Source organism: Macrobrachium rosenbergii, chromosome 56, assembly GCF_040412425.1.
Source record: "Macrobrachium rosenbergii isolate ZJJX-2024 chromosome 56, ASM4041242v1, whole genome shotgun sequence".
In the NCBI taxonomy this organism is placed as follows: domain Eukaryota; kingdom Metazoa; phylum Arthropoda; class Malacostraca; order Decapoda; family Palaemonidae; genus Macrobrachium; species Macrobrachium rosenbergii.
The window spans coordinates 46,963,752-46,985,838 of record NC_089796.1 but is presented as its reverse complement, the minus strand read 5'-3'; the positions used below and the strand labels follow the sequence as shown (position 1 = coordinate 46,985,838).

The window sequence follows — 22,087 nt, the reverse complement described above, 5'->3', positions numbered from 1 at the left end:
TTATACATGTTAAAAGAAAACAATGGGTAAGATTCCGTTTTCCTTATGGTTAAGTATATATTTGGATTAGTTTGTTAGTGATCCTGGATTTGGGGGATTAACCTTTTCTTTTTAATCTTGACAATTAACCATCTGGTATTCAAGGCTATACATGTTTTTGGATTTTGTAGGCTTAAACTTTAGTATGTCATTTTGTTTGGTCTTAGGTTCAGTTTGTGACAGTTTGATCCTAGATTATCCTGGATTAACTTTCTGTTTATTACCCTTTGACAATTGACCATCTGGCATTCTTGTTCTTTTTGTTTACTTTGTAACCTTCTTTATGTTTGTGTCTCATTTGTGCCCCGAAAGATGGTTTAAACGCGATGTAAGCGCTTGGTACTGAACCATACTGGGTTTATCACATTTTGGCTGGGTGTTAACTGGTTTATTGATGTTCCTTACTGAGAGATGTATCTTGGAAGATGTTATTGACGCGTTTATCACTGTAACGTCTACACAACATTAAAACGGACATAAAAGACATCTTGTTTTGTCGGCAGACAAACAGATGGCGATATCAAGAGACATGATTAACATATGGTGATGAAACATTTCATCAGTGGAAGGGTCAGAGAAATTCTACATATGGCCAATTGCATGAGATTCAAGACAGATTAATGGATACAATGCAATAATAATAAATGTGAAATGGAGAGACCTTTGGCGTCTTCACAAACAGAAACATACAAACAGTTTGATACAGAAGATTCGTTGGAACATTATGTTACATGATTAGAATGCTTGCATGGCAATGCAAGTAGTTGATTGTACAGCATCGTTAATGACAACAATGCTTAGGCTAAAAACTGAAATATTGTATGGTTGAAATCATTCCTGTAGAAAAGAAAGAGAATTTAACTCCTGTTTTGTCCTGGTGATGACGATCGATAATAATGAACAAAACGTGTTTGGAAGAGACAGTTGATCTTGCAAGACTCTCCCAAGACGTGTGTAACGTCTGATTGTTTGGAAGAGACATGTCTATGGACAGGCTTACATGTTCCCCCCAGAAAATTCATCGATTACAATTCTTAGCGCCAATTGTAGTTGGCTCGAAGGAGGCTTGGGCTAGGGGGGTAGGAGGCTGAAGACCGGCCAGCAGGAGCTGGAAAAGCTGGTTGAAGGGTGACGCCCATGGCAATGCTCGAGGGTTGAAGGAGGAATATCATCCTGAGCCAGCTCGTTTTATTAAGCAGGCTGAAGGATGAAAGGCTGGTTTCGTTGGTCAGCTAAGTCTTGGTTTATTTCCTGGGGGAGGTATCCAGGGCTCGGTGGTGGATGGGTCATCTCGGAGGGTTAATAATTAACTCAGGAGTTGTTGCGATAAATCTATCAGGCGTGGGTTAATCTTGGGTCGGCCGGGTCCGATTTTCATACCAGTGTTAAGGACTGGGTTATGAGCGACATACTGGCTGGGTGTTAACTGGTTTATTGGTTGTTCCTTACTGAGAGATGTACAGAATCTTGGAAGATGTTATTGACGCGTGATCCTGGTAATTTGCGTCTACACACAGACAGGTAAAACGGACATAAAGGTTCAGACATCTGTTGTAACAAACAGATGGCGATATCAAGAGACATAATTAACATATGGTGATGAAACATACATCAGTGGAAGGGTTTTCTACATATTTGCATGAGATTCAAGACAGATTAATGGATACAATGCAATAGCATAATAAATGTGAAATGGAGAGACCTTTGGCGTCTTCACAAACAGAAACATACACAGTTTGATACAGAAGATTATCCTGGAACATTATGAGTACATGATTAGAATGCTTGCATGGCAATGCAAGTAGTGGTGATTGTCTGGTTAAGACAACAATGCTTCTTGAAATTTGTATGGTTGAAATCGCGTTCCTGTTTATGTTTGTGTTTTGTCCTTTCGACTCCGATGATGACGATCGACGTCACAAGAACACACGCGTGTTTGGAAGAGACAGCGTCTTGGGCTCTTACAAACTTCTGCCTGTCTTTTTCCTGTGGGATTCGCTTATACACTGAAGTCACATGCATCTACTGTGATTTTTTAAGCGAAATATATATATATATATATAACAGGTTGACCATCACTAATCCGGCAATCAATAGTCCGAACAATCAGTAAACCGCACAAATTTCGGCTAGAGTAATTTCAAATGTTTCCGCACTAATTTTCAAATTTCCCGGTCGCTGCGCTAACTCGCTTTCGGCTGCCGGCTGCTTTGATTTGGTGGCGCAGTGTGCTGCATCACCAGTAGCCTACATTATACTGAACTCTATTCACATATTAACAGTATTATACAAACATCAACATAACAAATGTGCATCTTTCTGAGTCCAGCCCCGTGTCAGCCGGTGAAATTCCATTGTTGCACGAATTTCTAGGTATAAAATGCTAGATATACCAGAGAAAAAGGAGCTTTCAGGAAAGCTGGGGTTACTACCCCCAGATCGAGCGTCTTCTCCAAGGAAGACGTCGGTATAACGAAGGGTGAGTGAAGGATCACTACCACGGAGTCTCACTCGAAAGATATCTCCCTGTTAAAACCCCTAGAAGAGAGCGGTGAGCCGTTACAGCCCCCACACACAGACGCCCGCCAGTTCGGCGACACCAGCGCCACCTACCTCATTCCATTTTCTAGCACGTGACTGCTACCACTCCCTTTTTGTGCTTGTGCCTTTATTGGATTATTCTTCCAATTAATCATGTCATCGAGCAGCTTTACCATCTCCAAGTTAAGTACCATCTTATTGTGGGGTTTTGTTCGATAATTTGGCTGTAATTGTCTCTGTTTTCACAATTATGAGAACTTTGTTATGACGCCACGGCGTCCCCTGCCAGCCATGTCGACCGCGAGGCGACCCCATCAGTCTTTTTCTGTTGGGGTTGTCTCCTTGTCGTTATATGTTATTATTTGCCCCCTGGTTCTCCTCCTGACGGGTTTCCTGCGGTGGCCCCCCTTTTTTGAGTCTAATAAATTTGATAGGCCTTACGGTCCCTATTAGGGTGATGCCCCGTCCAGGTTCCCCCCCAGGCTGGGTTCCTTGTTTAAAAATTACTTTAATTTAGTCTACATTAAGGCTATATATTTTATTTTTCTTGGCGTTGGTGCTCTGTTTTGTTTTTATTCATTGTTTACCTCCTCGAGGTAGCGGCAGCCTCAGATCTAACCGCTTCCCCGAGGTAGGCTACGCACCTCGCATGAGCACATTTTTATTCATTCTATGTTTTTGTGTGTGATGGTTTATTATGAGTGTGGTCTTCCCTTGCCTATTACATTAGGCTCGTATTGCTACCTTCCTCTCGCCCTTTAAGTTAGGTGTGGAGGATCCATCGGGTTGAGGGAGTTTTGGTTGCTGTTTCCTCCGTGGTCGTTTTTTGGGGTGGCAGAGTGAGCCCCTTAGTTCTCTTCCTTCCTTCGAAGGAATAGAGTTCATTGGGTGTGTCTCCTCTAGGCTAGTCGCCTTTTTGCCCCCCTCTTTTCGGTCCCGGTTGGCTCTCGGCACAAAATTTCTCTCCCTGGTTGCCTTCCTCCTCCCTTCCCGCACTCCTTCCGTTAACCTAGGCTAGGCTTGGTTCGGTATTTTATTAGGCTTCGCCTAGTCAGGAGTTGGGCATTGAGGCTCGGTCGCATCCCTCCCCTAGTAGTAGGCCACCCTCCTAAGTTTTCATTATTCTTGGAGCGGTGTGTGTGCAGTTGAGTGGGTGAATCATTTTCCCTTGTCTCCTGTTTTCACTCTCGTAGCCTACCACTCTTCCCTACCCCACCACCTCCCCCTTCCCCCTCCTTCCAGCTTTGCTCTACTCGTGCGGGTGACGCTAGATGGCGTTTTCTCCGAGTTGAGGGACTCCCCCTGGTAGAGGGATTTGCTCCATCCCAGACAGTCCCAAGCATCGCTGTGTTTGTGTTGGTGGTTCGTTTACTCACTCGAACGGGTTCGAACACTCTCTCCCACACTTTCTTTCCTCCCCGTCGGGTTTCTTGGTTGGGTTGTTCACACTTGCTCCGGCTTATGTTATGTACTTGGCCTATCATGACGAGCATCTCACCCACCTTGTTTCACTGGCGGGGAAGTCCGAGAGGAGGGGAATATATGAAAGGCGGATCCCTCCGGTCTCCGGAGTGGTTTGCTCCTTTTTACCATCACTTGTTTATTCTATTAATTAATTATATGTATATATATATATATATATATATATATATATATATATATATATATATATATATATATATATATATATATATATATATATATATATATATATATAAGTGTATTTTATCTAACGGAGTGGGCTTCCCACTCCGTCTCTACATTTTTAATTTATGCTATTGAGTCCGGTACTACGCCCGGGGGTTCCGCCGTTGTTTTTACTGGCAGCCCTTGCGGTGAGTTCCTGTTGTCTCATACCTTTCATTCCGCCGGAGTATTCCGGGGTCTGGAAGTAATTTACCTTCCACTCTGTGTATTTTGGAGCTTGTTGGCCTAGTTTTTAACGAGGGGTTTCCTTTCCACCGGAGCATTCCGGTTGTAAGCTGAAATTCCCGGCCTTGCCGGCTTTAGATTACTTGGAGTGGTAGGTTCATGTACTTTTTACACTTACAGACTGTTCGCTGTGAGGAGCCGGGGTGCACCGCTTCATTACAGCAACCTTATGGACACGTAGTGTGCCGGACCCACGCTGGTTGTGCGGTCCGGTTGGACGACCTGGTAGTCTGGCACCCCGACGGCTGTGAGGTTTGCTTCGCCTTGTGTGCGAGTGTCCAGGACGAGTCGGTAAGTGATAGTTTTCTTCCATATTACGTTCCTCATATCGAAATAGTGTTTATGTGGTTCTCGAACCGTTCTTTCGTTCTGCTCTAATTGTCGGTTCTCTTACAGGCGGACGAGTCCTCCAAGAAGTCTTCCTTGGAATCTCTCCGCGCTTGGGTGGCTGGGTTCGGGAGGAACGTTCCGTCGGGGAAGCCCTATGTCCTCGACGCTAAGTTGAGGGACCTGCTCTACCCCGGCGCACGGGTGGCGGCCGCAGTGCCAGAAGAACTTGCCACCCCCATCATCCAGCAGATCCGGGATGCGACCCAGCCACCCCAAGTGGACATCCTCTACGCGGAGGTTTCGGAGGACGTCGCCGCGTTAGACTTGGACCTGGAACCCATGAATACTGAACAGGACCAGGTGGTAAGTAGCGAGGTAAGTGAGGTTGCGGGGCGGGCCCCCTTTTTGACTCCCCAGCTTCATCAGTGTCTTCCTTTGCAGGTTTTGTGAAGTCTTCCTCCTTGGGTGATAGAGCTCCATCAGCTATCCCCAAGTTGAAGTTGAAGACTTCATGGAAGGCGAAGGGCTTTAAGTCCTCGTCTTCCAGGAAAGCCTTGCCTTTCCCCCCGTCGAAGGCTAAGGTCTCAGGACCGGTAGCCTCCGGGAGCAAGTCTGGTTCCTCCGGCAAAGGCGCGAGTAAGAGGGCATCAAAACCAAGCCCTCCTCGCCAGCCTGCCTTTGATGCGGAGACTTTCGCTAACCAGCTTTTTGAACGGTTCTCGGCGGAGGTCGAGTCCAAGTTTACTCAAATATCAGAGAAATTGACCAGTCATGACAACATACTGGCGGGGATAGCTCGCCCAGGTGGAGCCGAACCCCAGTATGCCATCCCAGATACGGCGGATCTCCCTCCCTTTGACGTCGGGAACCCTTGGCGTTTCGCCCTCCGGGCTATTCAGCATGAGGGCACCTTAACGGTGGAAGGTCTTGGCACGAGGCGGTTGGAAGAGCTGGAGTTCTTTCCCGCCGATCTCTTGCCCCCTTACCCAGGCTTCGTTAGGCTGACGCAGGAAGCCTGGGTACGTTCAGACAAGGTTCCTAGGGAGACAGTGATCGTCCCTAGAGACCAGGCTCAGTCGGCTCTCCTGCGCACTCTGACGGAGTGGCAGGCCGATAACACGAAACTGACGCCTTTCAAGGGCAATTTTACTATGTTCGCCCTGGGTGACAGGTTGCCGACTCCCTGCTTAAACAAAGTCGCTCTAGCTACGGCCCGAGCGTGCTTTGATGGCAATCCTTTACCACAGTTAAGGGAAACAGACTCCACATCCCTGGTATTCCCAGGGGGCGATGAGTTTTGGACTGACGCGCCGTCCACCTTTACTGTTGGAAAGCTGGACGCCTTTTGTGCTTCCTCCCAGTTCAGTGAGCAGCTCCCCAAGCTGCCGGAATCCTTGCTAAAGGCGGAGTTTGATGCCCGGACTAAGCTAGCCCGATCTTTGAACTCCGTCTGCCTCACTGAAGCCACTGCCGTCTCCTGTGCAGACGAGCCTTTCTTTCAGGTCTTGGCTAAATCCCTGCTGGCGGGATTTCAGTCCGACCTGTTTGACTTTATCATGGCCAGGCTTGAATGCAGGAAATTTATTTTCGCTGATGCCACCATCCGTCACGAGCCTAACAAGCTCGTGAAGAGCTCGATCTGGGGACCTAACCTCTTCCCTGAAGAAGAGGTTACGAATGTTCTTAGGGAGGCTACAAGGGCCAACCAGAGTCTGCGCTCTCGCTGGGGCATTTCTGCCTACAAGCGTAAGACCACAGAATCTGGCGGCCCCCAGACGAGAGGAGGCAAACGATTCAGGAGGCACAAGAGACCCCATCATCAGACGGTAGTCCAAGCCGTCCCGGTCTCGGCAGTGGCACAGCCCTCCACCTCAAAGGCCCATCCCCAACAATATGTGCTGGTTCAACCAGCCCATTCCCTTGCCGCGCCCTCGTATGTTGCTTCACCAGCATACAATCCAACCTATGAGGGCCGTGGATTCTTTCACGGCCTTAATAGGAGCGCAAGGGGGGGAAGAGGTAGGGCTCCTTACAGAGGAAAGTCTAACACCACCCCAAGAGGCAAGCCTGGACGTGGTAGAGGGAACAAACCCGCTCCCTCCCACTGAGAACAAACAGGTAGGTGGTCGCCTGTATTGGTTCAGGGGCCAATGGACCTTCAGCCCTTGGGCACACAGCATTGTGTCCAAGGGTCTAGGATGGAGCTGGATCAAAGACCCTCCTCCTCTGATCAGGTTTTACCAGCCACCCTCATCAATCCTGCAGGATTACGTGGCAGAATTGCTCAACAAGCAAGCAATAAAGAAAGTAAGGCACCTAAAGTTTCAAGGCAGGTTATTCACTGTTCCCAAAAAGACTCCGATCAGCAAAGAGTGATCCTGGATCTGTCGCGTCTAAATCTCTACATAAAATGCGACAAATTTCGCATGCTTACGGTAGCTCAGGTGCGGACTCTACTTCGCGTGGAGCCGTCACCACCTCTATCGATCTTTCAGACGCTTACTATCACGTCCCGGTTGCGCGGAGCTTCTCTCCGTTCCTGGGTTTCAGACTCGGGAATCAAGCCTACTCCTTCAGGGTCATGCCTTTCGGTCTAAACATTGCGCCCAGGATATTTACCAAGCTGGCGGACATGGTAGTTCAACAACTCTGGTCCCGAGGATATCCCTAGCAGCGTACCTGACGATTGGATAATTTGGGCTCCAACAGTTCTAAAATGTCGGAAGGCTACGTCCAAGGTCATCAACTTCCTGGAGTCGTTAGGTTTTCAGCTGAACAGAGAGAAGTCCCGCCTGACTCCGGAGTCCCGGTTTCAGTGGCTGGGTCTCCAATGGGATCTGTCCTCTCACACGTTATCCCTCCCGCCTCCCAAGCGGAAGGAGATAGCATCCCTTACCAGGAAATTTCTGAAAAACCAATCAGCATCCCGCCGGACCCAAGAAAGAATCATTGGGTCTCTTCAATTTGCCTCAGTGACAGACCTGCTCTTAAAAGCAAAATTAAAAGACATAAACAGAGTGTGGCGGAGTCGAGCCAATGTCAAGCTCAGAGACAAGGTCTCCTCTATTCCTCGAATCTTAAAGGCGAGACTGCGGCCTTGGTCCACAGTCAGTGGCCTGTCCAAGACAGTTCCGCTTCAGTTTCCCCCTCCGGCACTAGTTGTTCACACAGACGCTTCTCTAAGCGGCTGGGGAGGATATTCGCCAAAACAAAAAGTACAGGGAACGTGGTCCACTATGTTTCAGCAGTTCCATATAAACACCCTGGAAGCTATGGCGGTTTTTCTAACTCTGAAGAAAATCCGCCCCCCCAGCCGGATTCATATCAGGCTGGTATTGGACAGCGCAGTGGTAGTTCATTGCATCAACAGGGGCGGCTCCAAATCAGGTCGAGTGAACCAGGTGATGATTGCTATTTTCTCCCTGGCGAACAAGCACAGCTGGCATCTGTCAGCCACCCACCTAGCGGGGGTGCGGAATGTGGTGGCAGATTCCCTGTCCAGGGCTACTCCGTTGGAGACGGAGTGGTCCCTGGACGGAGAATCCTTCAATTGGATTTGTCGCCAGGTTCCGGGTCTCCAAGTGGATCTGTTCGCGACGGAGAGCAACTTCAAGCTTCCCTGTTATGTGGCTCCGAACCTGGACCCTCAGGCGTACGCCATGGACGCGATGACCATAGACTGGAACAATTGGGAGAAGATTTATGTTTCCCCCAATAAACTTGCTGCTGAAAGTATTACACAAACTCAGGACATTCAAAGGTCAACCAGCCCTGGTAGCCCCCTATTGGCCGAAGAGCAATTGGTTCCCTCTTCTTCAGGAACTGGGATTGCGGAGTCTTCAGATTCCCAAGCCCAAACTGACCCAGACAGTACAAACCAAGACTGTGTCAGCTTCCTCAAGAATTCAGAATGCCCTAGTTTTATGGACTTTATAAAGTTCGCAGCCCAAAAGGGAGCAAACATTGACCCCGTTAACACTCTGTTTCTAGAATCAGACAAAAGAGATTCTACTCTTAGACAGTATGACTCAGCAGTAAAAAAATTGGCCTCCTTTCTGAAAACATCTGAAGCCCAAGTCATGACGACTAATCTAGCAGTTACCTTCTTTAGATCATTGTTTGAGAAAGGCCTTGCCCCGGCCACTATTACCACAGCCAAGTCAGCCCTGAAGAAGGTATTCTTATATGGTTTTAAAATTGACCATACAGATTCCTATTTTTCATCTATCCCCAGAGCATGCGCTCGTCTGAGACCCGTATCACGCCCACAATCTGTTACGTGGTTCCTCAATGATATTCTTAAGTTAGCATCTGAGATTAACAACTTTCAATGCTCTTATTTGGATCTGTTAAGGAAGACTTTATTTCTGATTAGCTTGGCTTCAGGTGCCAGAATCTCAGAGCTGTAAGCTCTCTAGAGGTGATGATTTTGTGAACTTCCTCCCGTCCGGAGAAGTCCTCCTTTCCCTGACCCTAGATTTTTAGCTAAAAATGAAGACCCACAAGACAGGTGGTCCCCTTGGAAGGTGGTGCCCTTCCACAAGACCAGTCTTTATGTCCAGTTTATACCCTAAAGTCTTACCTTTTAAGAACTCCACAGTGTAAGTCGGGTCCTCTTTTTATCAGGGAGAAAGGTGGTACTCTATCGATAAATGCAATAAGGCAACAAATTTTGTATTTTATTAAACAAGCTAACCCAGATTCAGTACCTAAGGTTCATGATATTCGAGCAGTTGCTACTTCTATTAATTACTTTCATAATATGGATTTCTCAGAACTCTCTAAATACACGGGCTGGAAATCACCTCTAGTGTTTAAACGCCACTATTTAAAAACACTCGAAGCCCTGAAGTTTTCTACAATAGCTGTGGGAAGTGTCATCTCCCCACCTTAATTAGTCATCTTCCTTTATCCTCCCCTAACCCCCCCCGCCCGCCTGCCTCATTTACTTCTCTGCTTGTCCTCCTGGTTGATCATGCCTCACTGCCTTGCTCCTCATATTGATATTATATTGTCTCTGTTGAGTGGAAACTGTAATTTGACATGTTATGATTGTGTTTTTCCTTTGGGGTACTGGGCGGTTTTTATTTTGCTCCATGTACCCCATATATATATATATATATATGTATGTAATTCTTCCCCATGTTGTATTGTCTCTTGCGTGTGTAGCTATAAGGTTGTGTATACTCTTTAGTCTAAGTAATTTTCAATTATCATTATACCTTTGTAGTCTTAAGTATTTTTGGGTTTTTTCCCTGCCACAATGTGGACTTGCTCACATATTTCGTAATGTTAAGCTTTTTTACTGTACTTTTTCAGTTTAGTATTCAATTTCCCATGTGAGAGATACCCTGATTAAAACCAATTTCGTAACTTGTGTTTTTTCTTCAGATTACCTTGTTTCCTCCTAGTTAGCAGCCTTGGCATGATTCTCTATCACTATTTCACCGGCTGACACGGGGCTGGACTCAGAAAAGGGATTTTGACAAAGGAAAAATCTATTTCTGAGAAGGCCCGTGTCACCTGGTGACCCTCCCTGACGCACCTGTTGCTCCCCCCCTACTTGCACATGCCATGCCTGGGGGTAGTGCTAGCCTGGAATGAGGTAGGTGGCGCTGGTGTCGCCGAACTGGCGGGCGTCTGTGTGTGGGGACTGTAACGGCTCACCGCTCTCTTCTAGGGGTTTTAACAGGGAGATATCTTTCAAGTGAGACTCCGTGGTAGTGATCCTTCACTCACCCTTTGTTATACCGACGTCTTCCTTGGAGAAGACGCTCGATCTGGGGGTAGTAACCCCAGCTTTCCTGAAAGCTCCTTTTTCTCTGGTATATCTAGCATTTTATACCTAGAAATTCGTGCAACAATGGAATTTCACCAGGTGACACGGGGCCTTCCTCAGAAATAGATTTTTCCTTTGTCAAAATCCCTTTTTTCATGGATCTTTTAAAAAGTTCTGCTTTACTACATTGTTTCCAATTGTATTATAAATTGCGATCAATGTTTTGTTTTGGGAATCGGTATCGCGGTGTTTATTTTGTCGCATTTAACTTAGTTCAAAGCGCTTTCCTTGCTTATAGTTAGCGTAAATGAATATTGATACTTTATTTATTTGGGACACAGATATTTTTCGTTATACGAAGTGTTTTAAGTCGAAATATAACTTAAATACGTTTCGTTGTGAAATTAATTTAGCTATTTTTTCGTTAATATATGATGTTTGCGGGAATCACGGCTGGCCGTTTTGGGGGCATGTTTGTTTTGTGTAAAAAAAAATCAAGATTCCGTTCGCTATTTTCTCTTGATTTCATCATAATACGAGCTTTACGTATTTATCTTTTATCTGCGTGAAAACAGTAGTAATTTGTATTCTTTCATGCCCAGTAGTTTTGATTAAAATACATTCTCTCCAGTTTTATTTATGGTCAAGTTTCATCCATGTTGGCGATGCACGATAATTTATAGTCATTAGCAGCTTGAACACTGTTTTCTCAGCTTCAGCTACAACTTACAGCTTTAAGTTACTGTAGCAGTATATTTCCCTGCCAATCTTTTCTCCAAAGCAAATAAGGGTATAGTGTAAAAAATATATCAGTCCTATTGTACAGTACTTAATGTCATTTGTAACATAACTACGGTAATTTGTATTACCGTACGATGGTTGAAATACAAGCAAAACAGTTGTTATCCGATACGATTATTAGCAAAACAACAGTTTCCCATTCGATTGTTTATGGCTGTACGCATTTTTGCAAGAGTATAACGTTACTAACAATACTTTTATCATTCTCTATTACTTTTTTAACAAGATGATGGAATAAAGAGATGGAGGAAAAAAAGTTTTTCTATTGTAAGTTGGTCTCTCTTGCTGCCTGATTGTACCTGCTGCCTGTGCCTGCGTGAATTCTAAAAATATTTCCTAAATATTTTCATACCAGTATTAATTGCTAACCCCATCATAATCGTAAACTCGAAATATCGTAAGTCGAATTATCGTAACTCGAGCACTACCTGTATTTGATAATTGTCTTTTCTTTATTATCCAACTTGTACTGATTTATGGGACATTTTAATAATTCTAAGATGATGTGCTTAGCTACTGGGTTTCGTGTATTCTAGCCTAATAAATGGCTAATCCGGCAAAATGGCTAATCCGGCACCCTCCAGGTCCCAGTGATGCTGGATTAGTGATGGTCAACCTGTGTGTATGTATGTATATATATATATATATATATATATATATATATATATATATATATATATATATATATATATATATATATATATATATATATATATATATATATATATATATATATATATATATATATATATATACAGGCAGTATTCTGACGGTTCCGCCATTCACGGTTCGATATATATATATTCATCAGAAATTATTTCCGGCTTACGGCGCATGTTCCGGGGTTACGGACGCGTATATAAGACATTTGGCTAAAACGACAGAATAATCATAATTTGAAGGTTTTTTTGATGTAAAACTCAATAATAATGCAGTTTACGTCGTTTTCAATGCACCCAGAGCATTAAAAGTAAGGTTTTCTTATGATTTTTGACGATTTTCGATTTTCCGGTTTACTGTATTTTCGGGTTACTGTAGCCAGCGCAAGAACGGAACCTCTGTAAACTAAACTGCCTATATATATATATATATATATATATATATATATATATATATATATATATATATATATATATATATATATATATATATATATATATATGTATGTATGTATGTATGTATGTATGTATATGTATATATATATATATATATATATATATATATATATATATATATATATATATATATATATATATATATATATATATGTATGTATAAATATATATATATATTATATATATATATATATATATATATATATATATATATATATATATATATATATATATATATATATATATATATATATATATATATATATCTATATATCTATATCTCTATATCTCTATATATCTCTATATATATATATACACTATATATATATATATATATATATATATATATATATATATATATATATATATATATATATATATATATATATATATATATATATATATATATATATATATACTGTGGCTGTGGTTTCTTCTTTCTGATACTACATTGATAGTTTAATACCTTTGTGATACCAGTCTGATAAAAGCCAATCAACTCTAATCAAACCCTATAACTAGGAAAATACATAAGCTTAGGTGGAAAACTTATCATCTGCCATGCAGCCGATCAACTGGAAGTAAACATCCCTATCAATGGCTTTATACACACTCTCCCTCCTGAATAAATAGGAGTCAACAGAGCCAAGGCATGAAGCCCATTCAAGCAGTCCCTGTTTCTTCACTTGAGGAGACCAATCTGTTTGCCTTTTTAGAATGGGATTAGAACGCCAGGTCAGTGAAGAGTTCTTGACACATATACCTATGGATAGAACAGTTAAAAAATGCAAGCTTGCACTAGGTGATGCAAGGGGCTTCCAAAGGATATGGATACCTTATTAGTGGCTGACTCATTTTCAATTGACAATTCAGCACATTACCCAATTCTAATGATGCATTGCAGGACTTGTAAAAATTAGAATGCATTGCAGGATTTGTAAAAGAGTATTCATAATTTGTTTGATCACATTATATGTCATTTCCCCAACCTGACAGCAGTGCTCCTGTTTGCTGTAATACGATATGTTTCTATCTGCATAAAAAATATTACATTTATAACAATCCTTAATTTACTTTCTAAAAATATACTATACAACAATAAATGGCACTTAACTTATTATTTAAGTTTCACATGAAAAAACTTACTTGTTTTCTTTTTCTTGTGGTGGAGGTTGCTTTGGAGAAGGTGTGTGTGGAAGAGGTTGTGGAAGAAATGTTGTTTCTGTGTGGGCAATAACTGGTAACACTTTCTCTGGCTGATACACACCAAGATAACATTCTGCCATCAAAAGACACACACCTATACCAACACTTTCCTCTGTTAAAAAAAAGTAAAAATAAAGTCCTTGGTAAAAGCATTAGTAAAAGGATTAACACATATCATTTAACAACAATTTTAGAGGAAGAGTGATCCCCCTTGTAAAACTTTTCTAAAAGCAGCTTAACCCTTAAACGCCGACTGGACGTATCGTAAGTCGACTAAAATTCTGTCAGGTGACGAGTGGACGTACCGTATGTCGACTACAAAAAATTTCAACCTTCGGTCAAATTTGACTCGACCAAAATGGTCGAAAAACACAATTGTAAGCTAAAACTCTTACATTCTCGAAATATTAAATCATTTACCTTCATTATGCAACAAATTGGAAGTCTCTAGCACAATATTTCGATTTATGGTGAATTTTTGAAAAAAACTTTTTCCTTATATCCGCGAGGTAACTCGGCCGAAAATTTCAGAAATTCTGTCATCATTTTGTCGTAATTTTTGCACCATTTATATTAGCCGTTACATAAAGTTTTATATTTGAAAATGTGCGCAATTTCATGTAAAATACAATGAAAAACAACCCATGGTTGTAGCTTTTATCAGTTTGAAAATATTTTCATATAAATCACGTTAAGTGCCAAATTTCAACCTTCGGTCAACTCTGACTCGACCGAAATGGTCGAAAAACACAATTGTAAGCTAAAACTCTTACATTCTAGTAATATTCAATCATTTACCTTCATTTTGCAACAAATTGGAAGTCTCTAGCACAATATTTTGATTTATGGTGAATTTTTGAAAAAACTTTTTCCTTACGTCCAAGCGCAGTAACTCGGCCGAACATCTCAGAAATTCTTTCGTCACTTTGTCATAATGTTTACACCGCTTTATATTAGTCGTTACATAAAGTTTTATATATGAGAATGTGTGCAATTTCATGTAGAATACAACAAAAAATAACTCATGGTTGTAGCTTTTATCAGTTTTGAAATATTTTCATATAAATCACATGCCAAAATTTCAACCTTCGGTCAACTTTGACTCGACCGAAATGGTCGAAAAACGCAATTGTAAGCTAAAACTCTTACATTCTAGTAATATTCAATCATTTACATTCATTTTGCAACAAATTGGAAGTCTCTATCACAATATTTCGATTTATGGTGAATTTTTGAAAAAAAACTTTTTCCTTACGTCCGAGCGCGGTAACTCGGCTGAAAATCTCAGAAATTCTTTCGTCACTTTGTCGTAATTTTTGCACCGTTTTTCTAATAGTTGTTACATAAAGTTTTATATATGAAAATGTGCACAATTTCATGTAGAATACAACAAAAAATAACTCATGGTTATAGCTTTTATCAGTTTTGAAATATTTTCATATAAATCATGATAAATGGAAAAAATTCGACCTTTGGTCAACTTTAACTCGACCGAAATGGTTGAAAACTGCAATTGTAAGCTAAAACACTTACAGTCCAGTAATATTCCATCAATTACCTTCATTTTGCAACAAACGGGAAGTCTCTAGCACACCATTTCGATTTATGGTGAATTTAAAAAAAAAAACTTTTTTTACGTCCGCACGTTATAAATTCATGCATCATTTTGTGATAATATTTTCTCTGTGTTATATACCAAAATCATCGCAATTTAGTGTACAATACAACAAAAAAAATAACTCATTAGCTTTAACCATTTTGCTCACAGCGCAATTTGTATACAATTATATACAAATTTTTTTTTTTCGCATGTCATATATTTCAATATTTATATATGATAATGATATTTTTTTCATTTCTGATGGTTGCATGCTAAACTTCAGGCAATGACAAAAAAGGAGCCAAGAATGAACTCTTAATCTTAAAAACTAAGCGTGCTGTGATTTTTTAAAACTTTTTTCCGCTTCAGTGCTAACTCCCGAACGCCGCCGGCATACGGCAGACACTTTTGTAAATAGAGGCTCGGCGTTTAAGGATTAAGCACTGTATGGTAATCTCCAAATAGTTTCAATATCTCCCATCTCTCAACTGAGATTTGGGCCATTAGGAGCAACCTCAGCTGATCTATAATGAAGCACACCAATAAATCACATCTTGTGAGGTTAAAAAATGCAACAAAATAATCATTCTATGTATACCACCACTAAGTTCCACAAAAATTATGACTGGGTTAATTTTGAAGAAAATCCTGAAAGTAAAGGTAACTTTATGCTAGCTATTCTTTATTTCAGTACACTTTATATACATGGCCATATTAAGACAACTGGATGAGATGTGGCATAATATTTGTATATGCTTAAGATGTGGAAATACAACTACAAAACATGATTTTTATAATAAAAAATAGAGTTTTATATACACTTACCAAGTAATTAAAATGCATTAGTTTCACTGGCACAGCAGCTTATAAAATTCAAAAATTCGCAGGTAATGCTTCAAAGTTTAGTGCAGGTGACTGTTTTGCCCACTAACAGGAATCTCAGGTACTAGCAAACAAGCTCATTCTCTTTCTGCCATATGTCCGTCTGAGGGGAGGAGGGAGGGCTCTAATCATTTAATTACTTGGTAAGTAGAGGCAGTCCCCGGTTTATGACGGGTCCGGCATACGACGTTCCAAGGTTACGACGCTTTTCAAATATATTCATCAGAAATTATTTCCCGGTTTACGACGCGTTCCGGGGTTACGACGTGTTGTACTCCGATCCGACGGAAGAAATATGGCTCCAAAATGGCAGAATAATAAAAATTTGGAGGCTTTCTTTATCAAAACTCAATAAAAATGTAATTTACATCGTTTTCAATACACCCAAAGCATTAAAAGTAAGGTTTTCTTAGGATTTTTGACAATTTTCGACGATTTTTTGGTTTACAACGACTTTCGGTTTACGACGCGGCGTAAAAACGGAACCCCCGTCGTAAAAGCGGGGACTGCCTGTATATATAAAACTTTATTTTATTAAAAAAATTACATTTTTATATATGGAACTTGCCAAGTAATTAAAATGCTGATTCCACCCAAAACATTAATTCATTTAACAAATTTGAAATAAAAAAGTTGCTAGCATTGAAAACAATGCCTGCAGTTCCTTGTTAGTTAAGAGAGCCTGCAGTAGAAAATACTGCCTCTGGTTGGTGCTCAACTTAACCTGTAGTGACGTGGCAGTATAGCCAAGAGTGTCTGCTACTTAAGTGGGAGCTTTGCAGCAAAGATGTCCTGATGGCTAGCAAAGTATTAAGGAGCTTTGCAGTGAAGGATGTAATCCTGATGGGTAGCAAAGCATCCATAAGTGCCCTCGCCCTGGGTGCAGTACCAATATAAACACAACCAGAGAATACTGTCATCTGTACTGAAATAAAGACCACAACCCATCCACTGATAGTGATGAGTGCTCCAGGTACATTGTACCCCCTGGCTCTCACAAATCTCAGCACTCTACTCCCAGATGAATAAATAGTAGGAGAAACCCCTATGCTTCCTTTCGCAACGCCATGCCAGTTATTAACAACGATCGCGAGGTACTGCAAGAATCTGACACTGTTAAAACTTTCTTTGAAAAGGTGAGAAGTGACGATCGATTACACTTCCAGTAAGTCAATTGTAGAATGGATGTCGGGGGTATACAGTGTCTGAAAGTTAATGATGTATACACTGTTCTGACATCCTTCACTTTCATAAGAGGAGGAAATTACTCTCCTACGTCTGAGTGTGTCTCAGAAAAAGTCGATTGTAGAATGAACGTCAGGGACATAGAGTGCCTCAAGGCTAATGAGGAAGAGATTGTTCCGACTTCATTAGCTTTACTAAATGTAGGCCAAAGGCTCCCCTGAGTCTAAGAGTGGGCTCAGAAAACAAGTCCAATCACGAGAAAGTACCATATGTTCTTTGACGGAGGGCAAGAAATGTCCTTGCCAGCACACTAAAGGTTATGAATGGAGCCCTGTGCTTCCAATCCTGCTCAGGTAATACTCGAAAAATCCCACAGAATAGAGAGCTTCTTACTTTTCCCCATAACCAAAGATGCAAGGAGAGTTGCGCTAGACGATAGGGAGCTGGACACCAACATTGGGTATACTGATCTGGTGCCAGGCTGTAGGTGGAGCCAGCTGAGCTGGTCGCCACATAACTAATCAGTCTGGATCTGGCGGCTGCTCCTGGGAGCTTCGGGTAGGACTGGCACCAAGCCATAGCTGGAGCCAGGTGGGATGGAAGCTAGACGAGGTAAAATAAATTTGGGCTGATGGGTGCTCCTGGGAGCCCCAAGCACTGTCACCTGCTTTCAAGATCATCTTCTTTTCCGTGTTCTTGAGAGAGAGAGAGAGAGAATGGATTCAGGTTGTGGAAGAGTCCTCATTCTAGGTTAAAGTTCCCATGGCAAATGAGCAAACTGCGATACCAAGTCAGAGATCTCTCAAAGGTATTTGTAGGACCTCTGAACAAAAAACCTTCCTTCTTGATAAACACCCAGACAGCCCAAGGTCAGCCTCTTGAAGTGAGGTAGTTCGAGGACCAAAAGGTGAAAGGATTCTGGGAGAGTTCACCAAACAATCGCAGCAATCTGGGAATCATAAATTACCAAACAGAATGGGGCTACGACTTTTCTGACTAATCTGAAGAAGTCTAGCCGTTCCTTGACCTTTCAAATGGTGGAAGAGTGTAGAAGTCTAGGTTGGAATCATCTTGCAGAATGGTGATGTTACCCATGCTATAAGATTCCTTAGGTTGGCAGGCAGACGAAGTCAGCCTGTCCCATAACCCGACAGAATAGGAGGACAAAGGCCCCCTGGACACAAGAGTGAATTCCTGACCATTCAGTTCATTCGCCAGAAATCCCAGTTGGACTATAAAACTCTATCAATCATTCACTGCTAATGTAACTGGTTAAGAATGCGGTCTTGTGTAAAGGAATACTGCAGTCTAGGAAGAGTGAAGACGAGAGGGACTGACGCCTTACGCTAAAGGTTTTCAGTTCTCTGGCAAATGTGTGCAGTTCTGATCTCCTAGGGACGTGTCCCAGAAAATCCCCAGTTCCCGGAGCGGGCTCTCTCGACAGAACAAGGAGTGAGAAGGAGTCTAAGACTGGTCTCATGATGAAGGACTTCCTCCAAAAAGACTAAAATTGGACAGATACCATTGTAGGTCCCATTGAAAAATCAGGTCTTGAAGAAAAAAAACAGCAGAGCCTGGCTATGTTTCCTTGTCCCTCTTGATCTTGTGGGACAGGTTGAAGATCAAGGCCAGAGTCAGTATGTGGACATGAAAATGATGTATTCTTACACATCCAAGAAAACTCCATACAAAGATCCCAGAGAATGGACTACAGGATTGTTCAGTTCGATCTGCAACCGAGCAAACTTGTAGAACATTGTGCAGCCTCGCAGACAACTAAGTGGGCTAGTTGTCGAGCCTGCCGATTCTTGACAGTCCCGGACACATGGCCATCAAGGTTGGATCAACTTCTATGCGATAAAGCCCAGTGTGGGCTCGGTGACATCTAGTACAGACGAAACCATACTTGGCTGGAACAAATGTCCAACATGCATATCGGAACTTGGCAATGACTTCCACCTCAGTCAAACACAATGCTCGAGGAAAAAAATTGTGAAAAGGAACTAGGAGTTCTGCGGTGGGAGCCTTGTATGGCTAGAAGCACCGAGCACTCTGTGACACGTGTCAGGCGCTCAGGTTTCAGCGCCAAAAAGCTGGTGCCAAGAGCGCTGAAGATGATCAGGCACTTGGGAAAGGGCTCTGCTACAGAGAGGGCACATAGCGCTTCCTTCTGCCTGGAGCTCCTGAAAATTCTTCCACAAAAGAACGCTCAGGAGTGAAGAAATCATCATCCGAAGGGAAAAACTGACCAATGCTTCTCCCAGTAGTAAAAAAGAGCACCAAAGCTCCCTTCTTGCGATCACAATGGAGTTGAAAACTCAAAAATTAACTTGACTGTCCTTATCCACACAGGACAGGATTAAGAGACCAGCCGAAGCGACACATAAGTGTCTCCTATCTTTTAGCACCTGCTCCTGATGTTAGTCAAGAAAGACCTTTCCTTCAAAACCTGACAAAAACACAGCCAGGAGGCTAATACTGTTAAGCATCAGAGGGAGTGAAGGATAAAAAGCACTTGTTTGCTCCCTTAAGATTCCAAGCTAGCCTCCCAACTCCCTTTTGAGGCAATAGCTTTCTTCAACAAGTTCATAAATTCATACACAAAAGACTGTCTATAAAGGACAGAGCTTTAAGACCCAAATAGATGTCACACAAGGGATCAATTTGGGTCGACTGTAACTCTTGGAACAGCCTAAAATAGACAAAACCACCAAAGAGCGGTTGTGTGATACTCAAGGTGGGGAATCCGAAACTGAAGAGAGGACACACGATGAACAAAGACTAGCATTGGCTACTTGATGACCGAAGCTAGGTGTTCCATGGAAATGGCACTCAAAAAAAGAACAACAGTATGTTCTTAGAAGAAAAACAGGGGCACCAAGTTAAAGAGAGACTGACATCAGCCACTAGAAGGCTGGTGCCAAACGCATGAGAGCTGGTGCTGGGAGCTCTGTATGAAAATGAGCTCTGGCGCTATAGGGCACTACTGGGCGCTAATGAGAGCAAGTGGGCACAAGCGGGAGCTGTTAGGTGCTCAGGCACTATAGCGCGCGCGGGTGCTATAGGAAGCTCGGGCGCTATTAGGCGCTCGGGTGCTAAGGAATCGACAAAAATAGAACACTGGGACACTGATGTTCTGCTTGGCACTTACACTGATGTTTCACTTTTACAGGAGAAAGAAGAGTAGTGAATATCATCTGAAAAGCACCTCTTCAATTGCTGAGATTCGCCATAAAAAATGCCATCAGCGTTTTTGTCTTCATTGGAGTATTCACTAGACTAAAAGCACATATCAATGGATGCCTTTCCATTGGTTGTCTGTCAACATCTGCAGATAGCAGGCTCGACTGGGGGACGACTACCCAGGGGCAAACCCCTTTGGACTCCCATGCCAGGAACTGGGTTTAGGAGAACCGATAGGGCCGGGCAGCCATCTCCTACACTACACATCCAGTAAGACGCCTTTCCAGTGGCTGTTTGTCGATACCTGGGACCAGCAACAGGCTCAACTGAGGGGGCGACTACCTGTAGCTGACCCTACCGACCTCCCTTCAGCTTCCGGTATGACTTCTCCCAGGTGTAGGGGAGTACGTCAGTGAACCTTAGCCTAGGAGCATCGGCAGGACGAGCAGCCACCTCCTCTAAGCACAACACTTCACTACTATAAGGTTAACATCTGTTAACCCAGACACAAGACTAGCAAAGGCACAGGAAGGAAGAGAGGGAGCCAGGCATGAGAGCAAGTGGAGAATAAAACGAAGAACCTTAGAAGGAGAGAAGATGGATGCAGGGAGAGAGCTGGCACCAGGCTAGCTGAATGCCTAACGGTCTCGGCTGTCAAGAACAGCTACTCTCCGCAAAAATTAAGCACAATTTCTCGCTGCTACACACTGCCCTAACACTTCCAGCTCTCTGCAGAGAGTAGTGAAAGATGATCAAGTAATCCTTATGACAATAGTCTGAGGATACAGAGAACCATTATACTAAAATATCTGTCTTGTGGCGAATACGATATTACTGTTATATGCTACTCGAAAAAGGAAAGTTAATTTCTATTGCCCAAAGTACGAAGCACCATCATTCAGGCAAGTATCAAATCCTATCAAACATTATTCGAGACTTTCAGAAATGTATTCTCAACCAAAAAATGTTTGCCTGGTATCAAACACAATATTACGTTAATACGCTCATCGGGAAAAGAAAGTTAACCTTTACCAACAATAGCTGAAGTACCTAGATTGTCATTGTACAGACATATCCTCAACATTATTGGAACCTGATGATACGTATTTATCATCGGAAGAGGTGGTAGTGAACACAATATTACCTTAATGCGCTACCTGGTAAAGTTAAGTTAACCCTTAAACGCCGAGCCTCTATTTACAAAAGTGTCTGTCGTATGCTGGCGGCGTTCGTGTTAACACAAAAGTTTTTAAAAAATCACAGCACGCTAGTTTTTAAGATTAAGAGTTCATTTTGGCGCTCATTGCCTGAAGTTTAGTATGCAACCATCAGAAATGAAAAAGATATCATTATCATATATAAATATTGGAATATATGACAGCGAAAAAAATTTCATATATAATTGTATACAAATCGTAACTGTGAGCAAGACGGTTAAAGCTAATGAGTTATTTTTTTCGTTGTATTGTACACTAAATTGTGATGATTTTGGTA

The 22,087-nt window shown here is 42.3% G+C and overlaps 1 protein-coding gene across 4 annotated transcripts in view; it reads right to left on the bottom strand.

Annotated features, from left to right (window-relative positions):
• Positions 1–22,087, bottom strand: part of Not10 (CCR4-NOT transcription complex subunit 10) — a 390,843-nt gene that overhangs the window by 163,103 nt on the left and 205,653 nt on the right. For all 4 annotated transcript variants that reach the window (XM_067100338.1, XM_067100337.1, XM_067100339.1 and 1 more), the window contains one exon: positions 13,684–13,855. In XM_067100338.1, coding sequence (XP_066956439.1) covers positions 13,684–13,855 — 172 coding nt within the window. The remainder of the gene's footprint in view (positions 1–13,683; positions 13,856–22,087) is intronic.